General features: G+C 43.5%; 1 protein-coding gene across 3 annotated transcripts in view; it reads left to right on the top strand.

Annotated features, from left to right (window-relative positions):
• The first annotated feature begins 249 nt into the window (after positions 1–249).
• The window catches only part of KCNK5 (potassium two pore domain channel subfamily K member 5), a 54,249-nt gene continuing 27,965 nt past the window's right edge, over positions 250–26,533 (top strand). Inside the window, exons 1-2 of one of the 3 annotated variants that reach the window (XM_084828530.1) lie at positions 250–619; positions 1,371–1,582. In XM_084828530.1, coding sequence (XP_084684656.1) covers positions 541–619; positions 1,371–1,582 — 291 coding nt within the window. In that variant the 5' untranslated portion in view covers positions 250–540. Of the gene's footprint in view, positions 620–773; positions 1,189–1,370; positions 1,583–26,533 lie in introns of those variants that run through there. The other 2 variants (XM_084828529.1, XM_084828531.1) reach the window with 2 other exon arrangements.

Raw genomic sequence — 26,533 nt, 5'->3', positions numbered from 1 at the left:
TTCCCTTCCCTAACCTGGTGCCCTTCAGATGTGTTGGACTTTGACTCCCATCAGCCCCAGCCAGCAGGGCCAATGGTCAGGAATGCTGGGCATTGTAGTCCAAAACATCTGGAGGGGACAGGCTGGGAAAGGGTGGCTTAGGGTGCAATCCTATGCATGTTTAAACAGAAGCAAGTCCTACAACTCCCAGCATTCCCCCATCTGGCTGGGGAATGCTGGGAGTTGTAGGGCTGTCTTCTGTCTAAATATGCAGAGGATCGCACCCTTAAAAAGAAGAGTGTGCATCTCACCTTGTGGAGTGACTAGAAGGGCTGGGCCTACTGGGGCAAAGGAGGAGGCCTGTACCCCAACAAATGCATGTTGCAAGGGCCACCCTTAACCTGGAGCCCAGCCTGCCCACTCTCCCTATCAGCGTGGCTGGTGATAAATCAGCTCCAGAACAATCATTTTACCTGAGGGAACCAAAATGGCTACTCGGTGCGAGTTTTTAAATACTTTTACCAGCGCTAAGCCTTCCCTCAACCCCAGGTGGGCGGGAGAATGCGAGTGAGCGACCGTTTGCCTGTATCTGTATATCACACACAGAGGACGCATTACGCAGCTTCCCACCCAGGTCAAGGTAAGAGCAAGTGCCTCACTCGACTGGGCTGCTCACAGCTCACCCCGCCCGCCCCGGCGGTGGCAGCCGCGAGTCCCGACCGTCCGTCCCACGGCTTGCATAGTGGGGCGGGCGCTCCGCTCCTTAATAGCCCTGCGCGTTCCGGGGCCACCGCGGAGTCGAAAGAAACCCTGCGAGCTGCAGGCGGGAGCGCGCGGGCTAAGGAAGGGCGAAAGAGGAAGCGCGGGCTCTTGAATGTGCTGGCGGCCTCTGCCAGGCAGGGGTCAGAGCGCGCTGAGCGGGGCGCAAGGCAGCAGGGGCCGCGCCACATGGAGCGGCGGGATTGCAACGGGCTCCCCCGTTTCCTCAGGCTCTGAGGTGGGAGAAGGGAGCTGCTGTTGCTGCCGCCACCGGCCAACCGGAAAACGCTCCGCATGCGCTGCTCAGCGAGGAGAGTGGGGGAGCAGAAGGGCACCAAATTCAAACCGTGGTAGGCGAGAGGAAAGGGAGCCGCCAGAAGGGGAGAGTTCGAGGAACAGAGGGAAAAGCAACAGGGAGAAGGCGGCGGCGGCGGTGGGAGGAGAGCAAAAGTGAGAAGAAAATAAAAATAGGGGCTGGGGGAGGAGGAAGGGGTGGGAAGCAGAGGCAGGGTCAGGAAAGAGAGCGAGCGAGCGAGCCTGGCATTCTCTCCAGAGGGAGCTCAGGGCTTCGCTTCCCTTGCTGCCTTCTCGCCGAGGCGCAGGCAAACAGCTGCCTCTCCCTTTCGCTGTAGCTGAGCGTCCCCCACAGGGCACCGCCATGGTAGACAGGGGTCCCCTGCTGACGTCCGCAATCATCTTCTACCTGTCCATCGGAGCGGCGATCTTCGAGGTTCTGGAGGAGCCTTATTGGCGAGCAGCGTCGGAAGGTTACAAGGAGAAGAAAACGGAACTCCTGAAGGAGTTTCCCTGCCTGGGCCAGAAAGGGCTGGATAGAATCCTGGAGGTGAGTTTGAAAGGAGCGGCGTCCTACTGCGCCTGCCCCGCAAGGAATGCCACGGAGGAGCTGCGGTGTTGGGGAAATTTGGCGGACTGTCCCCTTTGAACGATGCGTCGCTTTCGCTTGCACAACCCGCGCTCGTGTTTGATTCTATCAAACGGAGGATTTTAAAGGGCATTAGTTACAGTATAAGCCTAAGCAAATGCCACCTGAGGTTATTATATTCCTCGCACACGCATATCCCGATCTCATCTTGCAGTATGAAACAGAGAGGGAAATAGCCCGCCCGCCTCCCTTCCCACCTAAACGGGACACGTTTGTGGTTCTCCTGGGGGTGGGAGCCAACCCTTTGAATGAAAACATGGTTATTGTTCAGGTCTGACGGCGCGTTTCAAGCCATGAGCCTCCTCCCTCGCTAAATTGCACAAACCTAACAATGCATGAACAAAATTCAAAGTTAGATGAACACCCGGAGAGTTCTTAAGCTGGGAGTACGTGTTTGCAGAACAAATCGTTCTTTGAAGGAAAAAATACTCTAAAGTCAGCGAGATGCTGAATTGTAGTAACAATCGTAATTCATTTTTTCCTGTTTTACCCTCTCACTGAATTTGAAATTGTATAATGTTTAAGGATCGGATGTTTCCTCAGGAGAGTTCCGGCTCAGTTGGTTTGTCACTCTTTCCACGCAGTAAATTCCAAATTAATTGATCATACAGTTGGTAGTGGCTGTTATAGGGGGCAGGCCCAGCACATGGGTGGACTGTTTTGTGTCAGCGGCAGGTGTTTCATTTCCTATTTTGTCTTTTCAAATGCTGTGCAGATGTACCAGTGAAACTTTAAAAATGTGAGCAGGTGAAGAGAGTAGAAGAAAACAAGTGCAGCTCGGGAGAGAGAAATCAACTTTGCAATGTGTCCTTGAAACAAAATGTAGTTTCAATTTCTTTTCAATATTTGATTGGCAGCAAAGACTGTCGTCATGAGGGAAAGGCTTGCATATTAATAAGCAAGTAGCCTATTTTACACTGGATAGTCCATTGCACTCTTTGTGTGTGTTGCTGTCAAAAGTTCACAGTTGAAGGTCTGTTTTAAACTAATTCGCTGGGAAATGTTTCTTCATGTTGCTCAAGAGTAATGCAATTTCTAGTTTCCTTAGTTAGACTTCCTTTTGCTTTTTTGTTTTTAAAATCTCAATATGGATACCCTGATGCATCTAAATGTGACTACAAAGAGCTCAAAGAGCTCAGCTTGCAAGAGCCCCATTGACTGAGCTGCCTGAGAATCCGGAAACAAAGGATGCTGCTGAATACTTGCTGCCCTTGATCCTTTCCTTTGTTTGCCTGTCTCTTCTTATGTGCCTGGTAAGCTCCATTATGTGGAAACTTTGCATGGCACTTTTGTTAAGCTTTGTCTTGCACAGAGTGTGAGGTCAGAAAGTAAAATAAAGGACTGCAGAACTCTTGTTATAACTGAGTGACATACAATTTAGGTTTAGTCCTCACTGCACTTCTAGTCTGTTGTATTTAGTGCTGGAAATATTACTAGTTCTGAAGTAGAGTCTTGTGGCATCTTTAAAAACTAAAATTTATTGTGGAATAAGCTTTTGTGGACAAGCCCACTTTGTCAGCTATGTGAACTATTCTCAGTTTTTAGACTGTAAGTGTCCTGAGACAAGGACCTGTCCTTTTGTACTCTGTAAAGCATCATGCACAGGAAGGCCCGGCGTGCTATGGTCCATGGGGTCACAAAGAGTCGGACACGACTTAACAACTGAACAAAAACATGATGCTTTATTTATAATAGGTGTGTGTGTGTATTTATATACATGGGAACAGGGATTGTAAACAGTGACCTGGTTTACATGATCAAAACAGCCCACCATGGTGGGCTGTGGCGCATGCCAGGTGGGATTTTCATACGCCATGAAATAGAAGTTATGTGACATTTTAATGAAAATCTCATTCTGGAATGCTTAAGCCATCGTTCAGAAATGCATGTCTATAAAGTGTTGCTGTATATCTTATTTCATCTGAGGTTCAGCATCTTGAAGCTAATATGACTGTAGAGGATCCTGCAATATGGACCCAAGTAGCTCATGTAACCAGGGTTTGCATGGCTGGAGTGTTCCATTTTTCCATTTCTGCTGGTATTTAGGATGGATTCCTAGATTGAACAATGACTTTTGGTGAGAAAAGGAGCAAAGCTAGGGAGGTACGAATACTTTCTTCCTGTTTGCAACCCTGAATGCATTTTTTTGTTTGCAGGTTCCCAAACCTGCATTCACATTCAAAACTGTCCCCCTGTCACATGCAAATGTACCCTCTGATCAAAAATGCACATTTTTCCTGGTCCAAAAAATAAGACACTCATGTTCAGAAACAGAAATTAGGCGAACCAAGCTTTGAGATGTAATTTGGAGAACTTCAAGGAGTTTGATCATCATGTGTTCTCCCATTCCTAGGCAGGGCCTACAAATAGTTTTGTCATAGTGCAATTGTCTTGTCATGTGTTATTGTGTTGCATGGCATCTTCTAGCTTGAAACGTGTTTTATAATCCTTAAATTGTTTTCCCTGGAGCCATACAGAGTTGATCATTAATGCTTCCTATTCAAGATGGGGAAACTGAGGCTGAGAGAGAAATTTGTCCCAAGGCCACCCAATAAACCTCTGGCAGAGGTGGGATTTGAATCCAGGTGTCTCAGGTCAAAGTGAAATTCTCTAACCACTGGCATAACATTCCATAACCTTGTTGAGCTGAGCTAATCATATCTGAGTTTCAATATGGAAAATCCCTCTTTGAGTGCAGAGGGTGGGTAAGATGACCTTGTGACACTGAATTCTCTGATCTGTCACTGTTGAGTTTTCTGGGGTTCTGTGATTTTTTATTCCCCCCGCCTTTATTTTTGTGAGTGATAAGGATGGTCACCTTGGCCAGTGGTTCTTAAACTTTGGTGTATTAAGAAGCACTACTCTGTTTGTTTGCTCTTCCTCAACTTGTATCTTCTTGTCCTACACCCACCACATGGGAGGATGCTTGACAGGCTTCCAGATTAGAACTTGACTACTGCAGTAAAGTTGTTTGTACATACAGGGAAAAACCAACCATGCACATAGGTGGTGGTTTCTCTGAAGTTTTCAAAAAAGCTGTTTGCTCTGCTTGAGAGAGAAATTGATCACGTTTAAAGATTTGCCTAACATACAAGCTACCTTTTTAGAATGGGATAAAAGATTCAAAGAAATTTTTGCTTGTTAGTAATTTTTTCTGCTTCCATATTAGCTTCAGAGACAACCTGAAGTGCACCAAGGACCACTGATGATCCTTGGAGTATAGTTTCAAAACCATTTATCTTAGGTTCGGTTACGCTGTTGCTGTCGGTGCTCCTTGCACAACATTAAAAAAGGTATTTGAGTTAAATAACCTCTTGGCTTCTTGCATGAAGAGTCACCATCTTCCTTGTAACCATGTCTTGCAACACCATAACGTTATGAACATTAAACTGATGTGTACACAGTGTTGCAAGTGCGCATTCATACAGAACATGCTTTTTAATCTTGCTGAGCTTCTCTACAATCCTTCCTAAATTCACCCATTAGTGAAAGTTTGGGGCACTTCCTGTTCCAGTGGCTAGAACTTTCGCCTTCCTCTTTTAGTTCTTTTTCAGAATTGTTTCTAGTATAACTATCTCTTTTTCCCTCTGCTCGAGTTGTGCCACACCCATACTTGAATCTCTTCATTAATTTCCATGTGTAGCTTGAACACAACTTCCTTTTTTTCCTCCACAACTGTCCTCTGTCCTCCATGTGCTCTTATCTATTTCTCTTCCCTCCCTCTATTTCAGTGAAGCCTTGTGTCATGTTTCTACTTTTATTCTGTTCTTTGTTTTTAGACCTGCCTCTCATTCTCCTATTTACATTTTGAAATTGCTGAAAGTTACTAAATGTAGTTAAGTTGCAAGTTAAGTCTTATACACACTTACCTGGGGGTAATCCCCATTGTATATAGTAAATGTGCACAGCCAGACTCTATGCACAACACCCATTTTTTTAATCCATTGGGTCCTGTCTGCAGAACAGTGCAACCAAAAAGAATCTGATCCTGTCTTCTGCTTTGCTGAGGAAGCCATTCAAGAGGACTGGTATAAAAGTCTTATTCAAGAGGCACTTGTCATTTCGTTACCATCTTGAGACCTGACTCTACCCCTTCTGCTGGTGTGCCGCTGTGCCATGCAAGGAGCTTTTGGGGGCTAAGATGGGACTTGAGAAATGTGGCTTACTTCTGGCTCTTGGCATACCACTCATAGAATCATAGAATAGTAAGGTTGGAAGGGGCCTATAAGACCATCGAGTCCAAACCCCTGCTCAGTGCAGGAATCCAGGTCAGAGCATCCCTGACAGATGGCTATCCACTCAAATCCTGCCTTTCCCCCCACCCCCCATCATTATATTATACACTATGCTACCATTTCATACTGCTGTGGGACATTTAGAAGGATTGGAATAGAACTAGGTGGTTCTCTGCCCCATTGTTTTAGCAAGCAATTTTGCTTTAGTTCCAGTAGCAAAACCTTTCAGGTACTCAAGTTGCAATCCTTTGTAGTGAAGAATATGAATCTTCTTCTAGAATCTAGATGGTAACTCCATTGCTATTGTGATGGCTATGTGGATTTCTCAGAGCTTATCTTAACATTATGCTGAGTGAAGCGGCCACCTCAGGTGGTAGATGGGAGTCTTAGGGACAGACCGATGTGTGCCATGTGGCCTGTTATGGACTCTGTTGCACTTGGGCGTGGTGGAGGACACATCCCATCTCCACTGTTGAACTGCTAGCCCATTTGGCTTCTGTACCTGGAATATGGGAAGGGTACCATCTTGTCCTTTGCCTCAGACAACAAAATGGCTTGGTCCAGTCCTGGGATTATGATTATGCCAGATTCAAAGCACGTATTGGCCCAATGTGGACATAATGGGAAACCATGGTGAATAAATCACAGCAAGCCTTGGGTAACATGCTCGGCCCCCTCTTTTACACTGACAAGGAGAAGGTTTTAAACTAACCACAGTTCCCTGCGATGTCCAGATTTGGGTAACAATGGTTTCTTTAAACTTGGAACTTTACTTGTTGAGAACAAACCAGGTTCTGAAGCCAGTTTGATCTTGGTTTGTTCTTGCTAGCTAAACAAACCACAGTTCCACAAGTTCAGATATCATGAGGAAGTGTGGCATCTTTAAAATCTTAAACAAAAGCTTCTGTTCTCCTTGCCGGTACAAAAGAAAAAAGAGGGGAGGTGAATGTGCAAGCTGGATGTTTAACATGGCCTGTTCACATTGTGGGCAACAATATGTTTTGCATTACATCTGAACCTGTGTAGTGTAGTGGTGACAGTGACGGACTGGGAGCCGGGAGATCCGGGTTCTAGTCCCCACTTGGCCATGGAAGCTCACTGGGTGACTTTGGGCCAGTCACAGACTCTCAGCCCAACCTACCTCACAGGGTTGTTGTTGTGAGGATACAACGGTGAGGAGGAGGATAATGTAAGCCGCCTTGAGTTCCTTGCAAGAGGGACAAAGGCGGGGTATAAATGCAATAAATAAATAAATAAATAAACCTTATCAGGCTGCTGGCTCCGACATTCATAATGAGTGTGGGAAAGAGCCATACAGTTTTGTCCCAGGTCCTTTAACTGAATGAATGGCTGTTTAGAAACTAGTAAGAGAGAAATGGTTACGTAGAATCAAATTTGCTGTTTTAAATTCTAATTCGTGTTCCCTTACTTGGGAAGGTGTTATAGTTGTAAGAATGGCTGATGTAAATCTATTATAAGGCAGTTTTTATAAGACAGTTGCATGGTTCATTTTGAGTTCAATGAAGTAAGTTAAACGTACTCTAAAGTAAGTTGGCACAGAATTGCAGCTTATGCCTGAGAATGTTTAAAAAGGTGACGTGTAGCTACAGTGGAGGACAAATTGGTACCAACTAGTGATGCGTTCTACTTGCTTTAGGCATATTTGTTCTAAGAAATTACAAGATTGTACAGCAAAGGGCAGTGACTTATCTAGAGAAATGGAGTAGTTTGGATAACTGCTTGATAACTGACTTATGCATACTAATGGTGTGTGTAATTTTTCCTTTTTCTCCTTCAACATTTTGGAAATGCTTTTGTGGACAAAATAAAATGGAAATATGCAAAAGCCAACAGTTACTGGAAGATGCTAGATTGAATACTGGAAGGGGTTTCTCCTAATTTTGAGCTTCTGTGAAAGCCCACTCCCAATATTTCTTGGATCATAGCTCATGAATATTTACATGGTATTTAAATGAAGCAAAATACTTTGGCCTTAAATGCTACATTTCCATGGGTTTCTGTTTCGGCCCAAACACCAGAAGAGCTTAGTTTGTACACATTCTTTATTGTTGAACCTAAGAGGTTCAATGAACTTCTTTTTTCAAAGCTCAGTATTAATGCTAAATTTCCTTTCACTTGCTCAACACCAAAGTGATTTGTTACACTTCACATTAGTACCGGAATAAAAAATCAGACATACCTTTCTAGTGAAAAAATGTTAGATTCTGCTGCATACATAAGAATCATAGGATTGTGCATAAAATGTTCCAGTTGGTAGCTAGTCACATTTCTTGCAACTTCAGTCTAAGGGTACAATCCTATGGGGATAGTTGGCTGCCTCCGAACTCGGAGGTGACCGGCTACCCAATGCAGGCTGGGCAGAGTGCGGAGGGGGTCTTCTATGCGCTTCGGCTGGCCTGCATTTGCAGCTAGACGGTTTGGGACCAAGTTACTTGAAGGACCGCCTACACCCATATCAGCCTGCCTGCACTTTAAGATCAGAAAGAGAGGCCCTTATTCGCCCACTCGTGAAAGCAGTCAGGTGGGTGAACACACATGAGAGGGTCTTCTCTGCAGTGGCCCCCACATTTGGTACAAGCTGCCATTGGAGGTCGGCCATGCTCTGTCACTGCAGACTTTTAAGAAGGCCTTGAAATCATTATTTTACCTTGGCCTTCTATTGATATGACTGCTAGTGTTGCTGTAGCTGCTGTTAACATCATTGTTGGTTTTGTTGCTGGCTTTTATTGTTTTTATACTTTTATCACTTTTAATATTTTAATGGTTTTTATGTATTTTATTGTAAGCCGCCTTGGGATGGTTTCTGCCCTGAAAGGCAGCCAATAAATGTTTTAAATAAATAAATAAGAAATAAATTGCCAATTTTGGCTGTCTAGCCAGGGTGCATCGGAGCAGGCGGGGGGGAGGCGCATAGGAAGCATTGTAAGGGAGCTTCTACTGTCCTCTCCCTGCCCCCACGAACACCCCCTTTTAGGCCGCTCCGCACTGCTCTTCTGAGTGCTAAGCCAGGGACGAACCATTCCAGCTACAAGGCAGTGGGGAAGGGGTAGGGGAGTCAGTTTTCTGGGAACCGACCTCAGAGTACTGGCTGCGAGCTTGATTCCCAGAAAATGAGAAATCCTATGGCCGTCTGGATGCTGTCTAGCAGCTGTAGGATTGCGCTCTTAATGACTCTCACTTTACTCTTCTAGAGGCACAGGTGCACTTCTTAGATACAGTTCACACATCACAGCAGCAAATCCTGGGTTGTTTAACCCAGAATTGCAGGGACAAGCAGCGTGTGTGAGTCGCACGCTTGTTGTTTCTGTTTTTAATTGACAACCCAGGAACACCCCGTTTCCTGACATGTATGACGTCTGGGTTGTTCATGAATTAAATAACCTGAAGTTAACCCAACTATTGTTCCTGGGTTGTTAATTTAAAGCACAAATGACAACCGTGTAGCTCATGCACTTCATTCAGCCCCACAATTCCTGGGTTAACAATCCAGGAATTTCTGCCATGATGTGTGAACTGGGTCTCAGTCTTTGTCACAAGGCATGTGGTAGTTTTTGCTGCATCAGAGTTACACAGGTGCCCTCTTCAACGGAGCTTTCTCAGACATATTTCTTTTTTATGTGTCTTCAGGTGTGGGTTTGGACTAAAAGCACAATCCTATGCATATTTGTTTTGAAGCAAGTCCTACTGATTTCAGTGGGACTTAGGACTGCAACCTTATTGTGACATAAGCTTTTGACAACCAACCCGTGCTTCCTCAGAAGCATAAAGCATTATCAGGTCGACGTTGCATGGCCATGAAATGCAAGGGGTACTAGTAGGTTTGTGATATTTTTCTATGCCAAATCCAAATATACGAATGATAAGAACAAAGTGACATATTCACAACTGCAGTCACTGTGATAATGCTATCTTGCTAGTCTAGGCTAATTTTAATATCTTTGGTTTTTAAGGTAGCATTATCACACTGATAGCTATTGTGTGTTATCTTATATGCATTTGGGCTCTGCATAAAAATGTGAAGTCTGCATAATGTGTATTCCTACCCCTTGCATTTCATGGCCTTTTGCTTACACTTTTTCTCTTTCTCTGTCCTTATGCATCTTCCAACGGAGGATAATACTTCATGCATCTTGAGGAAGTGGACTCGTCCTCAAAAGCTTAGGCCATAATAAATTTGTTAATATTTGAAGCACTGTAAGACTTTGTCCATTTTGAAAGAAGACCTGTGTATTAAGGCAATACTAGAAGCTGAAAATGGTCTGGAGCTTTGTAGGTCTTCCATCTAAGATAGTTGCACTCCCAGCCTCTGACCTCCTCAGGTATTGTGAGACAAGGCTATGACTTGTGAAATTAAAGTGAGAGGCAGACCTAAGAAGTTTGACTATAAAAACTATGTCATAAATGCAAAATAGGGTAACCATATATTAAATCATGAGAATTTTCAAGTCTGATACCTGAGGGTAGAGATTCTTGCATTTCATTTTGGTTGCATCCCATATTTCCACTTGGATGTTGTTCAACGATGCCATTGGAAAAGGACATGGGATAACAGTATTAAATGAAGAAGGGTTTAGTAAATGTTAAATAGGGCTTATACTTTTCAAACATCAAAGGAAATATCCAACAACTTTGCTGAATGGATAAAGTGGGGCACTTGTGAATGTTTTAATTCCTTGATGACAATGATCAACTATTGGGAAAACGGGAATTGCCTGAGCACTGGCTTCCTGGATTAACTGCCAATCTGGTACCAATGACTAAATGGGATTAAATCTTCTGTTGTTTAAAAAGTGAGCAAGGTGCCAAGATATATTTTCTACCATACTCTAAATACGGTTACATAGGAACATAGGAAGCTGCCTTATACTGAGTCAGACATGGGTCCATCTAGCCCAGTATTGTCGACACTGACTGGCAGCAGCTAGCCAGGGTTTCAGGCGGGAGTTTTCTCAGCCCTACCTGGAGATGTTGGGGATGAAACTGGAACCTTCTACATGCAAAGCATGTGCTCTACCACAGCACAGTTACCCAAACACTTTCATGTGTAGCTTTCCCTCATTGTTGGAAACTCTGGGTTCAATATTTCCAGTCACAGAGTTGCTACGTGGCACTAAAGCACTTTAGGCTATTTATGTTAGGAACGTTGTGTTTTTGTCACAGCAGCACTGGTTTGCTGCATCATTTCCCTTCAACTGTATCTTGCACAAATTCGGTATTGCACACCTCTTGTCTTTCTCTTCCTTCTCTATACCTTTAAAGACAGGATGTGTTAGTCATGTAACAATTGATTTTTCAGCTAGAATTTGATCACTTTTTATGGTGCTTTGTCAGTTAAACAGATGTTTAAAAATATACTTATGTGGTAGCTTGTAGTCAAACACATTGCATTGTTGCTGGTGGTGAAAGTAGAGAGCTGGCAAGAACACCATAGGCGGTTGCCTGTGGGCTTGCAGTGAGAAGTTTCTCCACCCACAGTTATAGGAATAAGCTATAGCCTGGCTTTCTTTTCTGCTCAGTAGTTTATCTGCCATGCTGGGAAAGATAATTTGTAATTTAGCAGGGTTGAATAAGGCATGATTTGGGGAGAATTCGCAGAGGTATTGGCTCTGTGCGCAAATCTGCTGCAGAAGGGTGGGGGGCACTCCATGAAATGAACGGAGAGGGCATGGCCCAGTTTGCATGTCATGACAATTCCTGGATTGTTTAACCCAGGAATTGTTGAGGCTGAATGACAGTGAGTGAGCATGCTGCCTTCTGCATGCTTGTCTCTTCCGCTTTCAATCAACCCAGAACCTCAGGGGTTAAACAACCCAGAGTTAACCCAACAACAAACCATGGGTGATCATTGGGTTAACTCTGGATTATTTCAACCCTAAACAACCCAGAGTTTCAGGGTTGGTTGAAAGCAGAGGTGACGACCATGCGGGAGGCAGCACGCTCACTCACTGTCACAATAACAACCCAGGAATGGGGCATTCCTCAGTTGCTGATTGAAAGTGGAAGTGACAAACACATGGGAGGCAGTGCACTCACTCACTGCTGCTTGGCCCCAACAATTCCTGGGTTAAGCAACACAGGAATGTCTATGCTATAACTTTTTTTCAGTCCCATCCCAAAAGCTGTTATCACTGTCCCTTTGTAACTACTTTGGGAAAAATGCTGGTTTAGAATCCACTGACGATCTGCTGGGTAGCAGAATGAGAATCTCATGTTTGCTAAAGGGGATACATAAAAATATGAGGACTGATTTGATGTTGCTCTTGCATTCAGAGAATTAGAGAGCAATCCTATAGGTGTGCAGTCCAAGCCCTGCCAGGCTGTTGCCAGCAGGGTGACAGGAGCTACCAAGGCTATTTTTGCCTCTCCGTCCTCCAGAAATGCATGAGCCTGTCCAATGCTCACTGCTGGGCATGGGGGCTGAGAGAGCTTTGGATCCAGTGAATCCATGGCCTCTCCCCTCCATGAGTGTTTATCCTTCCAGTTTTGTAACATTAGTCTTTTAGCTGTCAAAAGAGTGCACAGAGTCCATTAACACTGTTTTATTAAAAAAAATTCCATGAAGCAGGTAGATCATTTAAAAGAGCGTGTACATCAGTGAATATTAAAGACTGTTCCAGTACAACATTTTTCTGTGTAGTAACTTCCCCACAAAAAGAAACAACTACTGGACATTGCCAAAACATAGAATCATAGAATAGTAGAGTTGGAAGTGGCCTACAAGGCCATCGAGTCCAACCCCCTGCTCAATGCAGGAATCCAAGTCAGAGCATCCCTGACAGATGGCTGTCCAGCCTCATCTTGAACGCCTCCAGTATGGGAGAGTCCACCACCTCCCTAGGGAATTGGTTCCATTGTTGTATTGCTGTAGCAGTCAGGAAGTTTTTCCTGATGTTCAGCCAGAATCTGGCTTCCTGTAACTTGAGCCCATTATTCCGTGTCCTGCACTCTGGGATGATGGAGAAGAGATCCTGGCCTTCCTCTCTGTGACAACCTTTCAAGTACTTGAAGAGCGCTATCATATCTCCCCTCAGTCTTCTCTTCTCAAGGCTAAACATGCCCAGTTCTTTCAGTCTCTCTTCATAGGCCTTTGTTTCTTGTCCCCTGATCATCTTTGTTGCCCTTCTCTGAACCCTCGCCAGTTCGTCTGCATCCTTCTTAAAGTGTGGTGCCCAGAACTGGACACCGTACTCCAGATGAAGCCTAACCAGTGCTGAGTAGAGGGGAACTAGTACTTCCCAGGATTTGGAAGCTATGCTTCTATTAATGCAGCCCGAAATAGCATTTCCCTTTTTTGCAGCCACAACACATTGTTGGCTCATATTCAGCTTGTGATCGACAACAATTCCAAGATTGTTGTGTTGCTGAGCCACGTATCACCCATCTTGTAACTGTGCATTTGGTTTCTTTTTCTGAGGTGCAGAACTTGGCATTTATCCCTACTAAATGTCATTCTGTTGTTTTCTGCCCAGCGCTCCAGTCTATCAAGATCACTTTGAATTTTGTTTCTGTCTTCCAAGGTATTCGCTATCCCGCCCAATTTTGTGTCATCTGCAAATTTGATCAGCATTCCCTGCACCTTCTCCTCCAAGTCATTCATAAAAATGTTGAAGAGCACTGGGCCCAGGACTGAACCCTGTGGTACCCCACTCGTTACCTCTTCCCAGTTTGAGAAGGTCCCATTGATAAGCACAGTCCGATTCTGTAGCCAACTGTGGATTCACCGGATCGTTGTTTCATCTAGCCCACTTTGAGCTAGTTTGCTCATCAGGATATCATGGGGCACTTTGTCGAAAGCTTTGCTGAAGTCGAGGTATATTATGTCCACAGCATTCCCACAGTCCACAAGGGAGGTTACTTGATCAACAAATGAGATCAGATTCATCTGGCAGGACTTGTTCTTGGCAAATCCATGTTGGCTTCGAGTAATCACTGCATTGTTTTCAAGGTGCTTACTGATTGATTGCTTTATAATCTGCTCCAGAATTTTCCCAGGGATTGATGTCAGACTGACTGGTCTGTAGTTCCCAGGTTCCTCCTTTTTACCCTTTTTGAAGATAGGGACAACATTAGCCCTCCTCCAGTCACCTGGCACTTCACCCGTCCTCAAAGAGAATAGACAGCGGTTCTGAGAGTTTAAAAGCTGTATTGCAATCAGTTGAATTAGACAATCCCTTATTAAAGCGTCATTGCGGTGTCCAATAGACACGAAGCAAAAGTTTTTGCTGAATAAGACGCAGCCTGTGATCCGTAGACGTGAAAAGTCTAAAGCAAAGACCAAAGTGAAGACCCACTGATTAGGCATTTGTGGTGGTGCCCACAGCAGTATCTCAAATTCCCAAATGCGCCCAGAGGTCCAAAACAGTTAGGGACCCCTGGTCTACAGCCTTACAGAGTGAAATCTGCAGCATCCTATGGCCCCCTAAGATGCTGTCTAGGGACCATGGGATTGCTCTCTTATTCTGATAACCTTATGTGATATATTTTATGCATTTTACAATATTAAAAGAATGTAAACTTAATTAAAAATATTCCTTTTTTCAGAAATGCATAATTTGTGGCCTGTATCAATAAGAGCTAAACCCTTGATAGAATGCCAGGCCATCTAATTTGAATGTCTCTTTACACATTCTTAGAACTGATAAAACATACTGGTCTTCTGTGCTAGCATAAGCAGTACTAGGCTCAGTTAGAGCCCATTTTGGATCTCCAGATGATCAGCTTATAGTACAACTAATGCACAGTTTTGCTTGCTTGGGATTGGGATGTCCTTCGTTAAGGAGGTGCTGCTGTCCTAAAGGATGCAAGAGCATTTCCCCAGCACTTCACCAGCATTATATTATTCCCGAAGAAATTAGACCCCAAGAAATTAGATCCTTTTCTCAGCAGGTGGGGCCATTGTGATTTGGAGTACTGTCGAAATGTAGTTGAATAAATGCCATGGACATGCAGTTCCCCATCCCAACATCCCTCTACTTGGTGTACATGTCATTCATGACCTGAACTTAAAGAACTTGCCTCTAAGGAGAGTCATAAGGGCTGAAACAGCTTGAGGCAAAACTGAGAAATGGCGTATACAAAGTTTGCTATGAAACTAGTTGGTTTCAGCTCCTATGGCCTTGTTGTTGTAGGTTGACCGTTTCGTCTTTCATGTACTGGCACACACATTAACCAGCATTTTAAAAGGGAAGGGTATAACAACATGGCTTCTGCTCTCTTTTCTATGTATAGATTGGATGACGAACAGTTGCCCTTGAATTAAAAGTTATAGGGCTACTCCACGAAGGCTGAGATGGGTAGTGGCATGACTTGATGGTCTGGATAAACTCTGACTTAACCTTGTGGCTAATATAAGCCTCCTCCATGCATGAATCACATGGAGGAGGGATTGCATGTAGAAAGGGACAGCAGGGCCATGCTCTCAGGGTCACACAGCTCTGTAGGCCTGCTTCCAATATCAACATGTTAAGCATAGACCTCTTTCAGGGAAAAGCCTGTATGCATTGAAGAGATTTTACAATCCCTAATGAACTCTGCTGAAAGAAAGCCTATTTATCTCTGAATTCTAAGTTGATAGTTGTGAGTGTTATTAATGATTTTAATAATTTTTTAAAATAAAAATTACAGTTAAGAGTATTTTTTAAAAGCCTGTGTGCATAGGCTTTCTACATGTTCTGGAAGCCTAAATCTTTGGGGTTCCAAGAATGCATAGAATGTCAGTGTGCATAGAGGTCTACATATGTGGGCTTTTTCCTGCAGGCACCCTTGTCTGTGGAAGAGTCAAGAAGCCATAGCCCCTTTCTATGAATTACGCCCCTTTACCCAATTCATATGTGGAGGAGGATATAGTTACACAGAGGCTTTCCTTCAGTCCCTGACTCAGAGACCTGGTTTGTATGTTACAACCAACTGTGGGTTGTCAAAGTTGGTTGTAACTGGGTCTCAGCAACCCAGAGTTCTGGGTTCACATGTCATGATGAACAACCCAGGAATGGGGCATTCCTGGATTGTTTACAAAAGTGGAAATGAAGCCGAAGTGGTGAGCCGGCAGAAGGCAGTGCACTCACTCACTCTCAACAACCCATGGGTTATGTAACCCATGGGTTGTCATTACATGAGAACTGAGTCATTGTGATAGCACATCACAAGAGTTCTTGTGTGCCACATCAATCAAGCCACTGAAGGCTTGCAGTGTGATGTCCTAATGCCCCTTGGGGTAGTCTTGTAAATTTCCATTGGTGAAGCCTTGAATCACTTTATAAAAAAACAAACCAAAAACAATTCAGTGATTTGTCAGGGTGTATTTCCCACCTCCCATCCCCATAAATGGGACAAAGTGCACACTCCAATTTTGTAGTCTTTCTGACCAGGGGCTTGTCTTGCATCTAGGGATAACAGCCCCGTCAAGATGTTACTTGTATTGTAGTACCCTGGCTCCAGCTCCCTGCTGATCATGTGCTCTAGGAAATTGGTCAAGAGCTGAGCAGGTTCTGTTTCAGACAGTAAGTTAAGGACAATGGCTATCATGACCTTTCAAGATAGACATACCATTGATTGTCCCAGTTGGATAAGGAGGGGTGGGGGGAAAACAGCTGCAGCAGATCTGCAGTTACCTCAAAATGTGAACAGGATGCTATCTTCGCCAGAGCAATCTCTTGCCCCACCCTTGATTTGCTTCTGGGTACTTAAAAAAAAAAGTTGGAAACCAAGTCTGTTTCCAAGTAAACGTGCGTTAAGTGTGGTGTAAGTATCTTGTATTCTTTTCTTGCAATTGAAATAATATAACTCTCCCAAGTTTTAGAAAGAGTAAATCAGATTTAGTTTGGAAAAACTTGTAGCAGAGATCTTCTGGCCGAGGACAACACCATGAGTGATCCACTATTTCTGCCATCTGAGCTATATGCTGTACTTAGGATGACTTGGTTGTACAGCATCAGTTTAAAATTTGAGGGATATTATATCATGAGTGCTGTTTTGCCAAGACTTTCAGAGAGATTTCTAGGCATAATTCCAATTGTAATTCCATTACACAGGGAAAGCAATGCTGAGCAGCTCTGCGTTGTTCCTTGAATTGAGATGTAAAGCTAGAATCAAAACCATGTAACAGTAGTAATACATGAAATGTTTAGGGAGTATCCAACCTTGATTTTATAAACATCTTAAGAATGTATATCTAGACCTCCTTCAGTATGGACAGCTGCTCCCTTGGACAGAAGTCCCAACAGCTGCTTTCCCTTTTCTGACCAGTGAACACTGAGATGATCAAATTTCATACTTTATGATGCAATAACACTTGCAGCTGCACTTGTTTCAAAAGGAGGGTGTTTCGTTTTTAGTGGTTCCTCAAAATGCAAAGTAGGCTGAAAGAGGGAACTTTGTGATAACCGTTTCTGTGGTATTGGAAGTAATAACTTCCCTGCCACTGATGGGTTTTCTATTTTTGCTTTTGCTAAATTGATGCAAAACACCTTCTAGAAAATGGTGTCCTCTTTATCACAGTTCTTTTCAAGGGCAGGTTTGCCTTCTGAACCATCATATATTTTTTATTTGCATGCCTCTAAATATGAATGCTCTCTGTTTTCTCAGCAAACCTGCTTACAAGAGCTGATTGTACTAGTTCTTCACATGGTTTATCAGCCCACCATGCAACTATATTAATCCTATGAAACCCAACCGCAAAATAGCAACAATTTGTCTGAAGCCTGAAGTTCTGGGTGGAGAAGTCTGTCATGTACAGTCACAACCCAATGTTCAAAGCAAGGTTGTTCACTATTGTACCCAACCATGGGCCAGTAGTATACTTCTAGGGGATGTGATTGCATTAAGTTCCAGTAGAACTATAATGTGGTCCTTTGGCCTATATACATGTAGAAAACTGGCTATGCTTACTGTGGGAACTGGCCTTAACAGTATGATGAAACCCTCTCTGCAGCATTCTGCAATTCCACAAGCAAATTAGACAAATTCATGGAAGATATGGCTATCAATGGCTAATAGTCATGATGGCTATATACTACCTTGGGGATCAGAAGCACCCATGCCTCTAAATACCAGTTACTGGGAAACAACAGTGGGGGAGAGGTATTGCATTCAAATCTTACTTGTGAGCTTCTCATTGGCATCTGATTGGCCACTGTGGGAGCTAGGGTCTTGGACTTGGAAGGCCCTTGATCTGATCCAGCAAGGCTCTTCTCATGTTCACCCTTTTGATACTAACTTTCACCTTGAAACTGGTCTATGCTTATAGCATACAATTCCTGGGAAGAGAGGATTGCCTCCACTGAAATACAGAACTGTATGTCACATACTCTTAATTCCCCCTGCCACACTCATGTATACACTCATGTATCTTTAGACTGTGTCAAGCTCACAGACTGAAAATTATAAATCCAGTTAAGTAAAAGAAGTAGTTAGAAACTAATAAGCTGCTGGTTTGTACACTGAACTGCTCAAATAACCTAAATGACCTGGGAACTACCATGTTGGGGACCCTTAATTCAATCAAACAAGCCACTGTGGCTTAAATAACAGCCCATGGGTTATTTGAGGGTTATTTTCCCCTCAAGCAAGCCCTGCTGCCCAAGTTTGGATGGTACAACAAGCTGCACCTGGGCAGGTAATTAGGTAATTAGGAAAATGGCACCCCGTACTCACTGGGGATTAAAATAAGCCACCATGGCTTGTTTTGATTATGCAGACTGGGTCATTATGTTTCACTTCAGAAGGTGGAGTTTGTATGAGCCAAGGAAATGGGATAGCATTATGTAACACCCATATACATTTAGCCCCAAAGGTATGTCACTGCTTATTGCTACTCTCAAAGCTAATTGTAGCATCTCTGATTGTTTAGGTTAATTTTGTGATGTGAGGAAATTTGGTGGTTGACATAATCACTAATGGCATCTCATAGACTTCAAGTAGGCATGCCATCCTCCCTTTTACTTATGCATTTTTCATTTCATTTATTACATTTCTATACCGCCCAATAGCCAAAGCTCTCTGGGCATTTTGCAAAGACTCTTCACACTTATCTTGCCGGCAAGCATATTCTTTCAGAGTAGATCCACCTATCTTGGACAGCCAGACCTGCTCCCAATACCTTCCCCTCAAAAGGGGTGTTGGATACTGGCTGATAACTGCACAGATCATATGGGTCAAAAGAAGGTTTCTTCAGAAGTGACTCTACTAGAACCTTCTTTAAAAAAGGCTAAGACCATGCCTTTCTTCAAAGATGATATTTATACTGATTTGAATCCATTACTCTGGTAGGAGCATCCCTTTAGTTCCTCTCAAGTGACACTTCCGCTGGCAGGGTGGTGGTGGCAGTCTTTGCCAGTTTCTTCTGCTTTAGCCCCGTGCACCCCAAAACATACGCTCCAGAGGTTTGGGCATGGGGGGCTGTAAAGGGGAGGAAAAATCCATTACAATCACATTCCCCCTTTCTTCCTTCAGTGGAGGCTTCCGCTGGATCAGAATCTTTTCCGCAGATGGAAGGAGGTCCTCTGTTCGTGGAAGAGAAATTGAGATCCAACCCATAATCAGTTGCCACTACCAAACACAATGGACAAGGATATGGATGCTGGATGCACAGCTCCAAGAGTCCTGTCCAAATCCTTGGTCTGCCATAACTGAGACTCATTCAAGCAACTGCACTAAATAGAAGCAAAGGATATCTATAGGTACCATATTCAAGGAGGTGCCCAAGTTCAGTCAGGTGCAAGAAGTGTCTTAGAATCATAGAACAGTAGGGTTGAAAGGGGCCTACAAGACCATCGAGTCCAACCCCCTGCTCAAATGCAGGAATCCCAGTCAGTGCATCCCTGACAGATGGCTGTCCAACTTCATCTTGAATGCCTGCAGTGTGGGAGAGCCCACGACCTCCCTAGGGAATTGGTTCCATTGTATTGCTCTAGCAGTCAGGACGTTTTTCCTGCCGTTCAGCCGGAATCTGGCTTCCTGTAACTTGAGCCCATTATTCTGTGTCCTGCACTCTGGCATGATCAAGAAGAGATCCTGGCCTTCCTGTCTGTGACAACCTTTCAAGTACTTGAAGAGCGGTATCATATCTCCCCTCAGTCTTCTCTTCTCAAGGCTAAACATGCCCAGTTCTTTCAGTCTCTCTTCATAGGCCTTTGTTTCCAGTTCCCTGATCATCTTTGTTGCCCTCCTCTGAACCCTCTCCAGTCTGTCTGCATCCTTCAGAGTGTGGCGCCCAGAACTGGACACGGTACTCCAGATGAGGCCAAACCAGTACTTAAGATGTATCTTTTTACCCAGGCATTTTAATTTGTATAATCCCTCCGTCTGCTTTCACCATCAAAATTGTGATTAAAATCCTTATTGCGATCTTTAATTACGGCTGCTGGATATTAGTTTTACAGTGTTGTATTAAGTTTTAAAATAATTTGTTATTTATAGCCTACAGTGCCCTGGAATTTCATGTGATGAATGGTGTATAAAAATGTTTTAAATAAATGAGGAATCCAACCAGGCTATGATTTGGGGTGTGATGAATATATATTACTGTCCCTGTATTCAGCCTTCCCCAACCCATGCTGGGATCATGCTGCTGGGATGATGGGTATTGTAGTCCAACACATCTGGTTGGGAAAGTCTGGTGTATAGGCTGGTTGCTGGGGAACGTGGGCGGGAGGGTGCTGCTGCACTCATGTCCTACTTGTGGGTTTCACATGGGTAGCTAGTTGGCCTCTGTGTGAACGGAATGCTGGACTAGATGGATTCATGGTCTGATCCAGCATGGCTTTTCTGATGTTCTTATGTATATATTATCTGTGAAGTGTTAGAGAGTGTGTTGCATGAGTAGTTTTCACTTTTAGTAGGTGGGTGAGAGTCAGGGTTAATAAACCCCCAAACTACCTGGACTACGCTACAAATGTAGGTAGATTCTTGCCAGTAATAGTATAATATTTCAGTAAAATTAATTACACATTAAATGATAAAGCTTTACTCAAGCAGCACAAGTAACTTTCCTTAACCATTGCTTCGAACAACATGTTCTTTTCTTCATTAAAGGATACTGCCACAGTTAAAGGTAACAATTTGTTTACAGTGGGTCCTTGTTCAAGGACTAAACATGATACAAAACGACAATACGATTACAAATATTCTTCTCTGCACATATAATTTCTGTCCCTATTTTTTATTGTAGTTTGAAAACAGAGGGTAAGGTCTATCTTGACCTACCCAAAGATGTTTCAAAAAGAAAAAAATTACAGCCCACCTAATTTTATTTTTTCAATAGAGGTAGAATAATTCTTTCTTTTGTATGCTCCTAACAGTGGTTACAAGTAGGTTATGACTATGGGTTTTTTTTTAACCTAACAGATTGGAAAGCTAGGGTCACTGTGTTGTGATAGTTGAGGGTCCACATGGATACCTGGAAAGCAAAGAAAACAAATGTAATACTTTGCTGCTCTTCCTATTAAAATAAAGGCTCTTAGACCTTAATTATCATTCTGTTGCTGGCTTTGGAAGATGTGTCCCCTTTTACATGCTTGATTAAAGAACCTGCCGCTAACTGGTGAGGCATGTGTATCAAGCTTACTTTGCTTGCTACAACAACTTCCTTTTATTATGTTTTTACAGGTAATAGATATTGGATCAAGTGGAGTACTTGGTTATCCTGTGTGTTGGCACACACCTCTTGATAGTATGGGGGAAAGCAGCATGAACTCCATGGCTGGGTTTGCATACCATACTATGCAGTATGGGTAGTTTCCCCCATGCAACCGGCATTTGCTTACTTACCTGTGCCATGTTGCAGGTTGCCGTGTTGTCCGAGCCCAGTGCATGACATGGCAGGGGTTGCTTCTAACCTACCCCACAACCAATGGCTTGTAGTAGGGGTTGTGGGGTGGGTTAGAAACCATCCTGCCATGCTGCGGGTTGGGTTCAGATGACACGGCAAACTGCGATGCGATGCGGGTAATTAAATGCCAGTCATGCGAGCAGCACGTGCAGGGGAGGGGGAAACTACCCATAGTATGTTGTTTCCCCCACTGGTCTTGTGACCCTGACCAATGGCTTAAATCCTAAGTTTCTTCTCAGTTCATTAAAGGGGGTATAATTTCTGTCAACTCCCCCTTCATCTTCAGGTTCCCTAACCCCCAGGAGTTGATTTTTGGGGAACACAGGAGACTGCAGAGGGGAGGAGGAGGAGGAGTGTTCCATTCTGTGAAAGTTAACTTGGTTTTGGTTGCAGAAAGAAAAATAAGATCAAAGCCAATGAAATGAGATCTGTTTTTGTCTTTTTCTAGATATTGTTCAAACTATCACGCTACTATCCTGAAACAAAATGCTCTACTGGGAGATTTTATATACATGTTTTATATACGCGCGTACACACACACACACACACACACACACACGTCCAGTACATGTCTACTCCCAGGTAAGAATTGATAAGATTGCAGCAATAATGTGGCATTTAACTTGGCTGTAAGTGTCTAGAAGAATGAGTAATATTTCAAAACTGAAATAACACTGCCTTTCTATTTTGCTAAAACTATGAAGATTAGCAGGTCACATGTCAACTTTTTGGAAAACCACAGAAGCCCCCCTTCTGTTTCTCTCTTTGTCAGAGGTTCTTGGTTCCTCGAACCGAAGACACTACAGGAAATAGTCTTATGCTTACTTTAGACAAAAGCATACCTTAAAAACTGTAAAATACTTCAAAAGAGTAAAACTTGAGCAAAATAGGAAAGGGACAGTTAGAATTCAGGCTTCATCTTTGAGAAACTTGTCCTCTTTCTAGGTAAAAGATTTTCTCTCTGTATTCACTCTGACAAATAGCAAATTTGAAATAGATTAGTAGGGCAGTCTGGGGGCAATACATAAAGTTAATCTGCATGCATTAAGACAAATGAAACAAGTTCAGTTTTCAAGTGTAAGATACACCTTACTGTATTTTGAGGACACTGTATCTTGAGCACACAAAATGCAGTGTCCTCAAACTTTGCACTTTTTAGTGCAGAGTTTAGTATTAAATGGTGTCCATCTACCAGCAGAATAGACACTATTGGCAGAACAGATTCCCTCTCCCGCTGCAGCCCTCACATCCCCCAGATCTTCTCTGAAGGGTTGGGGAACCATTTGGAGCAGATTTGGAGGCAGGGAGGAAGCATGAGTAGATGTAGTCCTAAATGCATATGTTAAGCTTTAATATTATCTGTATTTAACATGGCACAATTTTAAATCTAGGGTTTATTTAACCATGTCAAATAGAGAGTAACGCATGACTCATTTGTAAAGCACCGTAAAAATGTGCAATCTGCTTTTCATTTCTTCTCATCCAATTTTATTTATCTGAACTCCCTAGTGAGTGATGATGGGAACATCCAGTGCAGTGTTCTTCACTGCAAGGCCCCAAAGACAGTTGGCGGCTCCCAGTCTCCCCAGATGCAGCTGTCCCCTGTCTTTGTCTGTCTCTTTGTAGTAGCTGCTCATTCTCGGCAGGGGCTCTCTACCTTTGCCTTGTTGTTTGCTTTAGTCATGGGCCATCTGCTGTGATCTAGGCTAATGAAGGAAGCTTTGGGTGGGGGAGTGAGGAGACCTGCTGCTCATCAGCTGTGAAGTGGCTGGTGGGTGGGGGAGAAGAGAATGCAGGAGCAATTAGTCAATTAGCTGTGGTGGGGGAGGAGCCCAAGAGGCAAAGAGAAATGCGATTAGCTAGCTGAAGTGGTGCACTATGCAGGGCCCATGTGGCCCCAGTGGCAGTGCCTGGATCCCAAATGGCTCCTGCTTTAAAAATTGTGAAGATCACTGATCTAGTGCTTTAACTGGCCAAAGTTTAGATAAACGTGAGTGCTGTTTAGTAGGTTTGACACTGATCTGGGCTCTTTGGAGGACGCTAAGGGTAAAATCCAACATACGTCCTACTTAAACTCATTGAAATGACTGGGACTTAAGTTAGCCGTGAATAACTTAAGTCTCATTCGTTTCAATGGGTCTAGTCTAAGTAGAATTCATGCTGGATTTTACCTTAAAGGGGACATTTTAGTCCCCTGCCATGTGCACTGCTATGACCAGCCCTCCCTGCCCTGTTGGCTGCTGCCCTGTACATCTAGGAGAGGAGCTGGATAAGGCTCAGTCTTGTTATGTGGATTCAGACAACCAAGATTTAGGTAATAAAGGTTCTGTTCTGTGTATCGGATAAGGTTATGAAAAATGTCAGTGCCTGTATATAGGGAGAATATATGTTGACATGTCAATTTTTCAGAGTCATTAATGCAGAGGGATAGAGAGTATCTCTCTATTTCAGCCTTCCTAAACTTGGTGTATGTATGTATTACGTTTATGTCCCACCTTTCTTCCATCATGGAACTCAAGGTGGCTACATGTGGTTCCCAGGTAGTCTCCCCTCCAAGCACTGACCAGACCCAAACCTGCTTAGCTTCAGCAAGGTAGCTGCCTTCACATGTTTAGAACTTCAATTTCCCATTAGCCACAGCCAGCATGGCCAGTGGTCAGGAATGCTAGAAGTTGTAGAACAAACACCTGAAGGATACTAGATTGCAGAAGGTTTCTCTACCTTGTTCAGCAGAGATCCTTGTGCTGATTCTCACTTACTTATTTTGTATTTGGGTACACACTCGGGGAGAGAGCGGAGGACAGGAAGGCCTGGCGTGCTGTGGTCCATGGGGTCACGAAGAGTCGGACACGACTTAATGACTGAAAAACAACAACAACACAGATCTACATATGAAATACACACACACACACACAAGTGTAAAGAACGTATTGTAGAACTAGGGATGTCTTTCACAAACCCCACTACTATCCCCCCCTCCCCCCCAAATCCTCTGAAGTAGTGCTGGGAAATGGAACGGCCTGCCACTGCTAAGGTTATCTTGTTTGTTTATGAATATCCTTTGGATCAATTAAAACTCTCTGAAGGCTCACAGTTAATAATAAACTCATCAAATTACAATGTGATGGGAATTTGAAAGCAGCAGGAGACTGAAAATGTGCACTGATCTGTATGTATGGGCTCACATGAACTAAAACTGTAGCACCAGCAGAATACAAGTGTTGCAATTCCGGTTTCTCTGCACTGCTGGTAAGATCATGTACTTCAGGTAATCCAGTTGTCCATGCTGTTTCCTACTCAGCGATTGGAAATGTCTCTAAATACAACAATTTAATGACACCTCTAAAATAGAGTTATCTAAATTGCTGTTGCACAGAACAGTAATCAATTACTGGTTTGGCAACACTCGGCTTTTGATAGTTTGTTTGAACACTTCTTTTTTAATTATATCAGCTGTTTGTTCTCTTGGATCCTGTTTGATCTAAATATAGGATAACCAGATGGAGGTTCACTATGGAAAGATAAGCTTCCTGACATATCGAAAATAAAGATTTTGTATATTCAGTGTCTGTGCCTACGGTGGAGCATATGAGCAATTGTTCAGATCAGTATGTCTTTTCTTTCTTTTTTGGCAAAGTTTGGTGAGAGATATCATTTTTAGGGGTTTGTAGCCCAATCCTGTTCCATGTTTACTTGGAAGTAAATTCCAATGTGGCCAATGAGGCTTACTCCGACTTATGTGTGCATAGGGTTACAGTCTCAGATGAATTCTTAAGAGGAGCTATGATAAAAAATTATGTGGTCCATTGTTATTTTTTAAATGTTCAGTAAGGTAGTGAATAACTCGAGCACGCTCCGGGAGAGAGCGCAGGACAGGAAGGCCTGGCGTGCTATGGTCCATGGGGTCACGAAGAGTCGGACACGACTGAACGACTGAACAACAACAAGGTAGTGAATCTCTCAGGGACTTCACCAATACAAGAGCAGATCAGAAAGCATCTTCAAGAGCCCCATTGTTGACTTTGTTCAGACATCAGTCTTCTTTGTAAGCTTTTCTAGCAATCCATCAAGCTTTGAAAAGCCTTTGCAAGGATGTTTGCATGAATTGGAGTATGCGCTCTTTTATTTATCTTATGCCTTTACTGTCCTGCCCTTCTACAAGTATTATTTATGAATTTCATAGAATCATTGAATCATAGAATAGTAGGGTTGGAAGGGGTCTGTTGAGACCATTGAGTCCAACCCCCTGCTCAATGCAGGAATCCAAGTCAAAGCATCCCTGACTGATGGCTGTCCAGCCTCATCTTGAATGCCTCCAGTGTGGGAGAGCCCACCACCTCCCTAGTTAATTGTTCATTTACTTTATTTTTATCTCACTTTTCAGACAATTATTGTTCCTCAAAGTGGTTCACATCAATAAAAAGAGAGAGAGAAGTCCTGCCATCAGGCTTACAAACAAGACAGACAAGGGAAAGGGAGCAGAGGGAAAAGGAAGAGTTTTTCAAGGCCAGAACAAGGTGGTGAGCTATAAGCAGGCATTTAAATGCACTTTGGGCCAAGCTGGTGTTTCTGCTTGAGCACCAGCCTTCTCCCACCTGGTGCCCTACAGATGCTTTGCACTTCAGCTCCAGTCATCCCCAGATAGCATGACCAATGGTCAGAAATGCTGGGAATTGTAGTCCAAAACATCTGGAGGGCACCGAATTGGGGAAGGCTGCTCACAGGTATAGATTTAAACACCTTTTGAAGACTTCGAATTTTCTGAATTTT

Source organism: Heloderma suspectum, chromosome 1 (genome assembly GCF_057233095.1).
Source record: "Heloderma suspectum isolate Gila_16-S chromosome 1, 16-S_ref, whole genome shotgun sequence".
Lineage (NCBI taxonomy): Eukaryota > Metazoa > Chordata > Lepidosauria > Squamata > Helodermatidae > Heloderma > Heloderma suspectum.
Note: the sequence above shows the minus strand (reverse complement) of the source record. Positions and strands in the feature narration are given on the sequence as shown.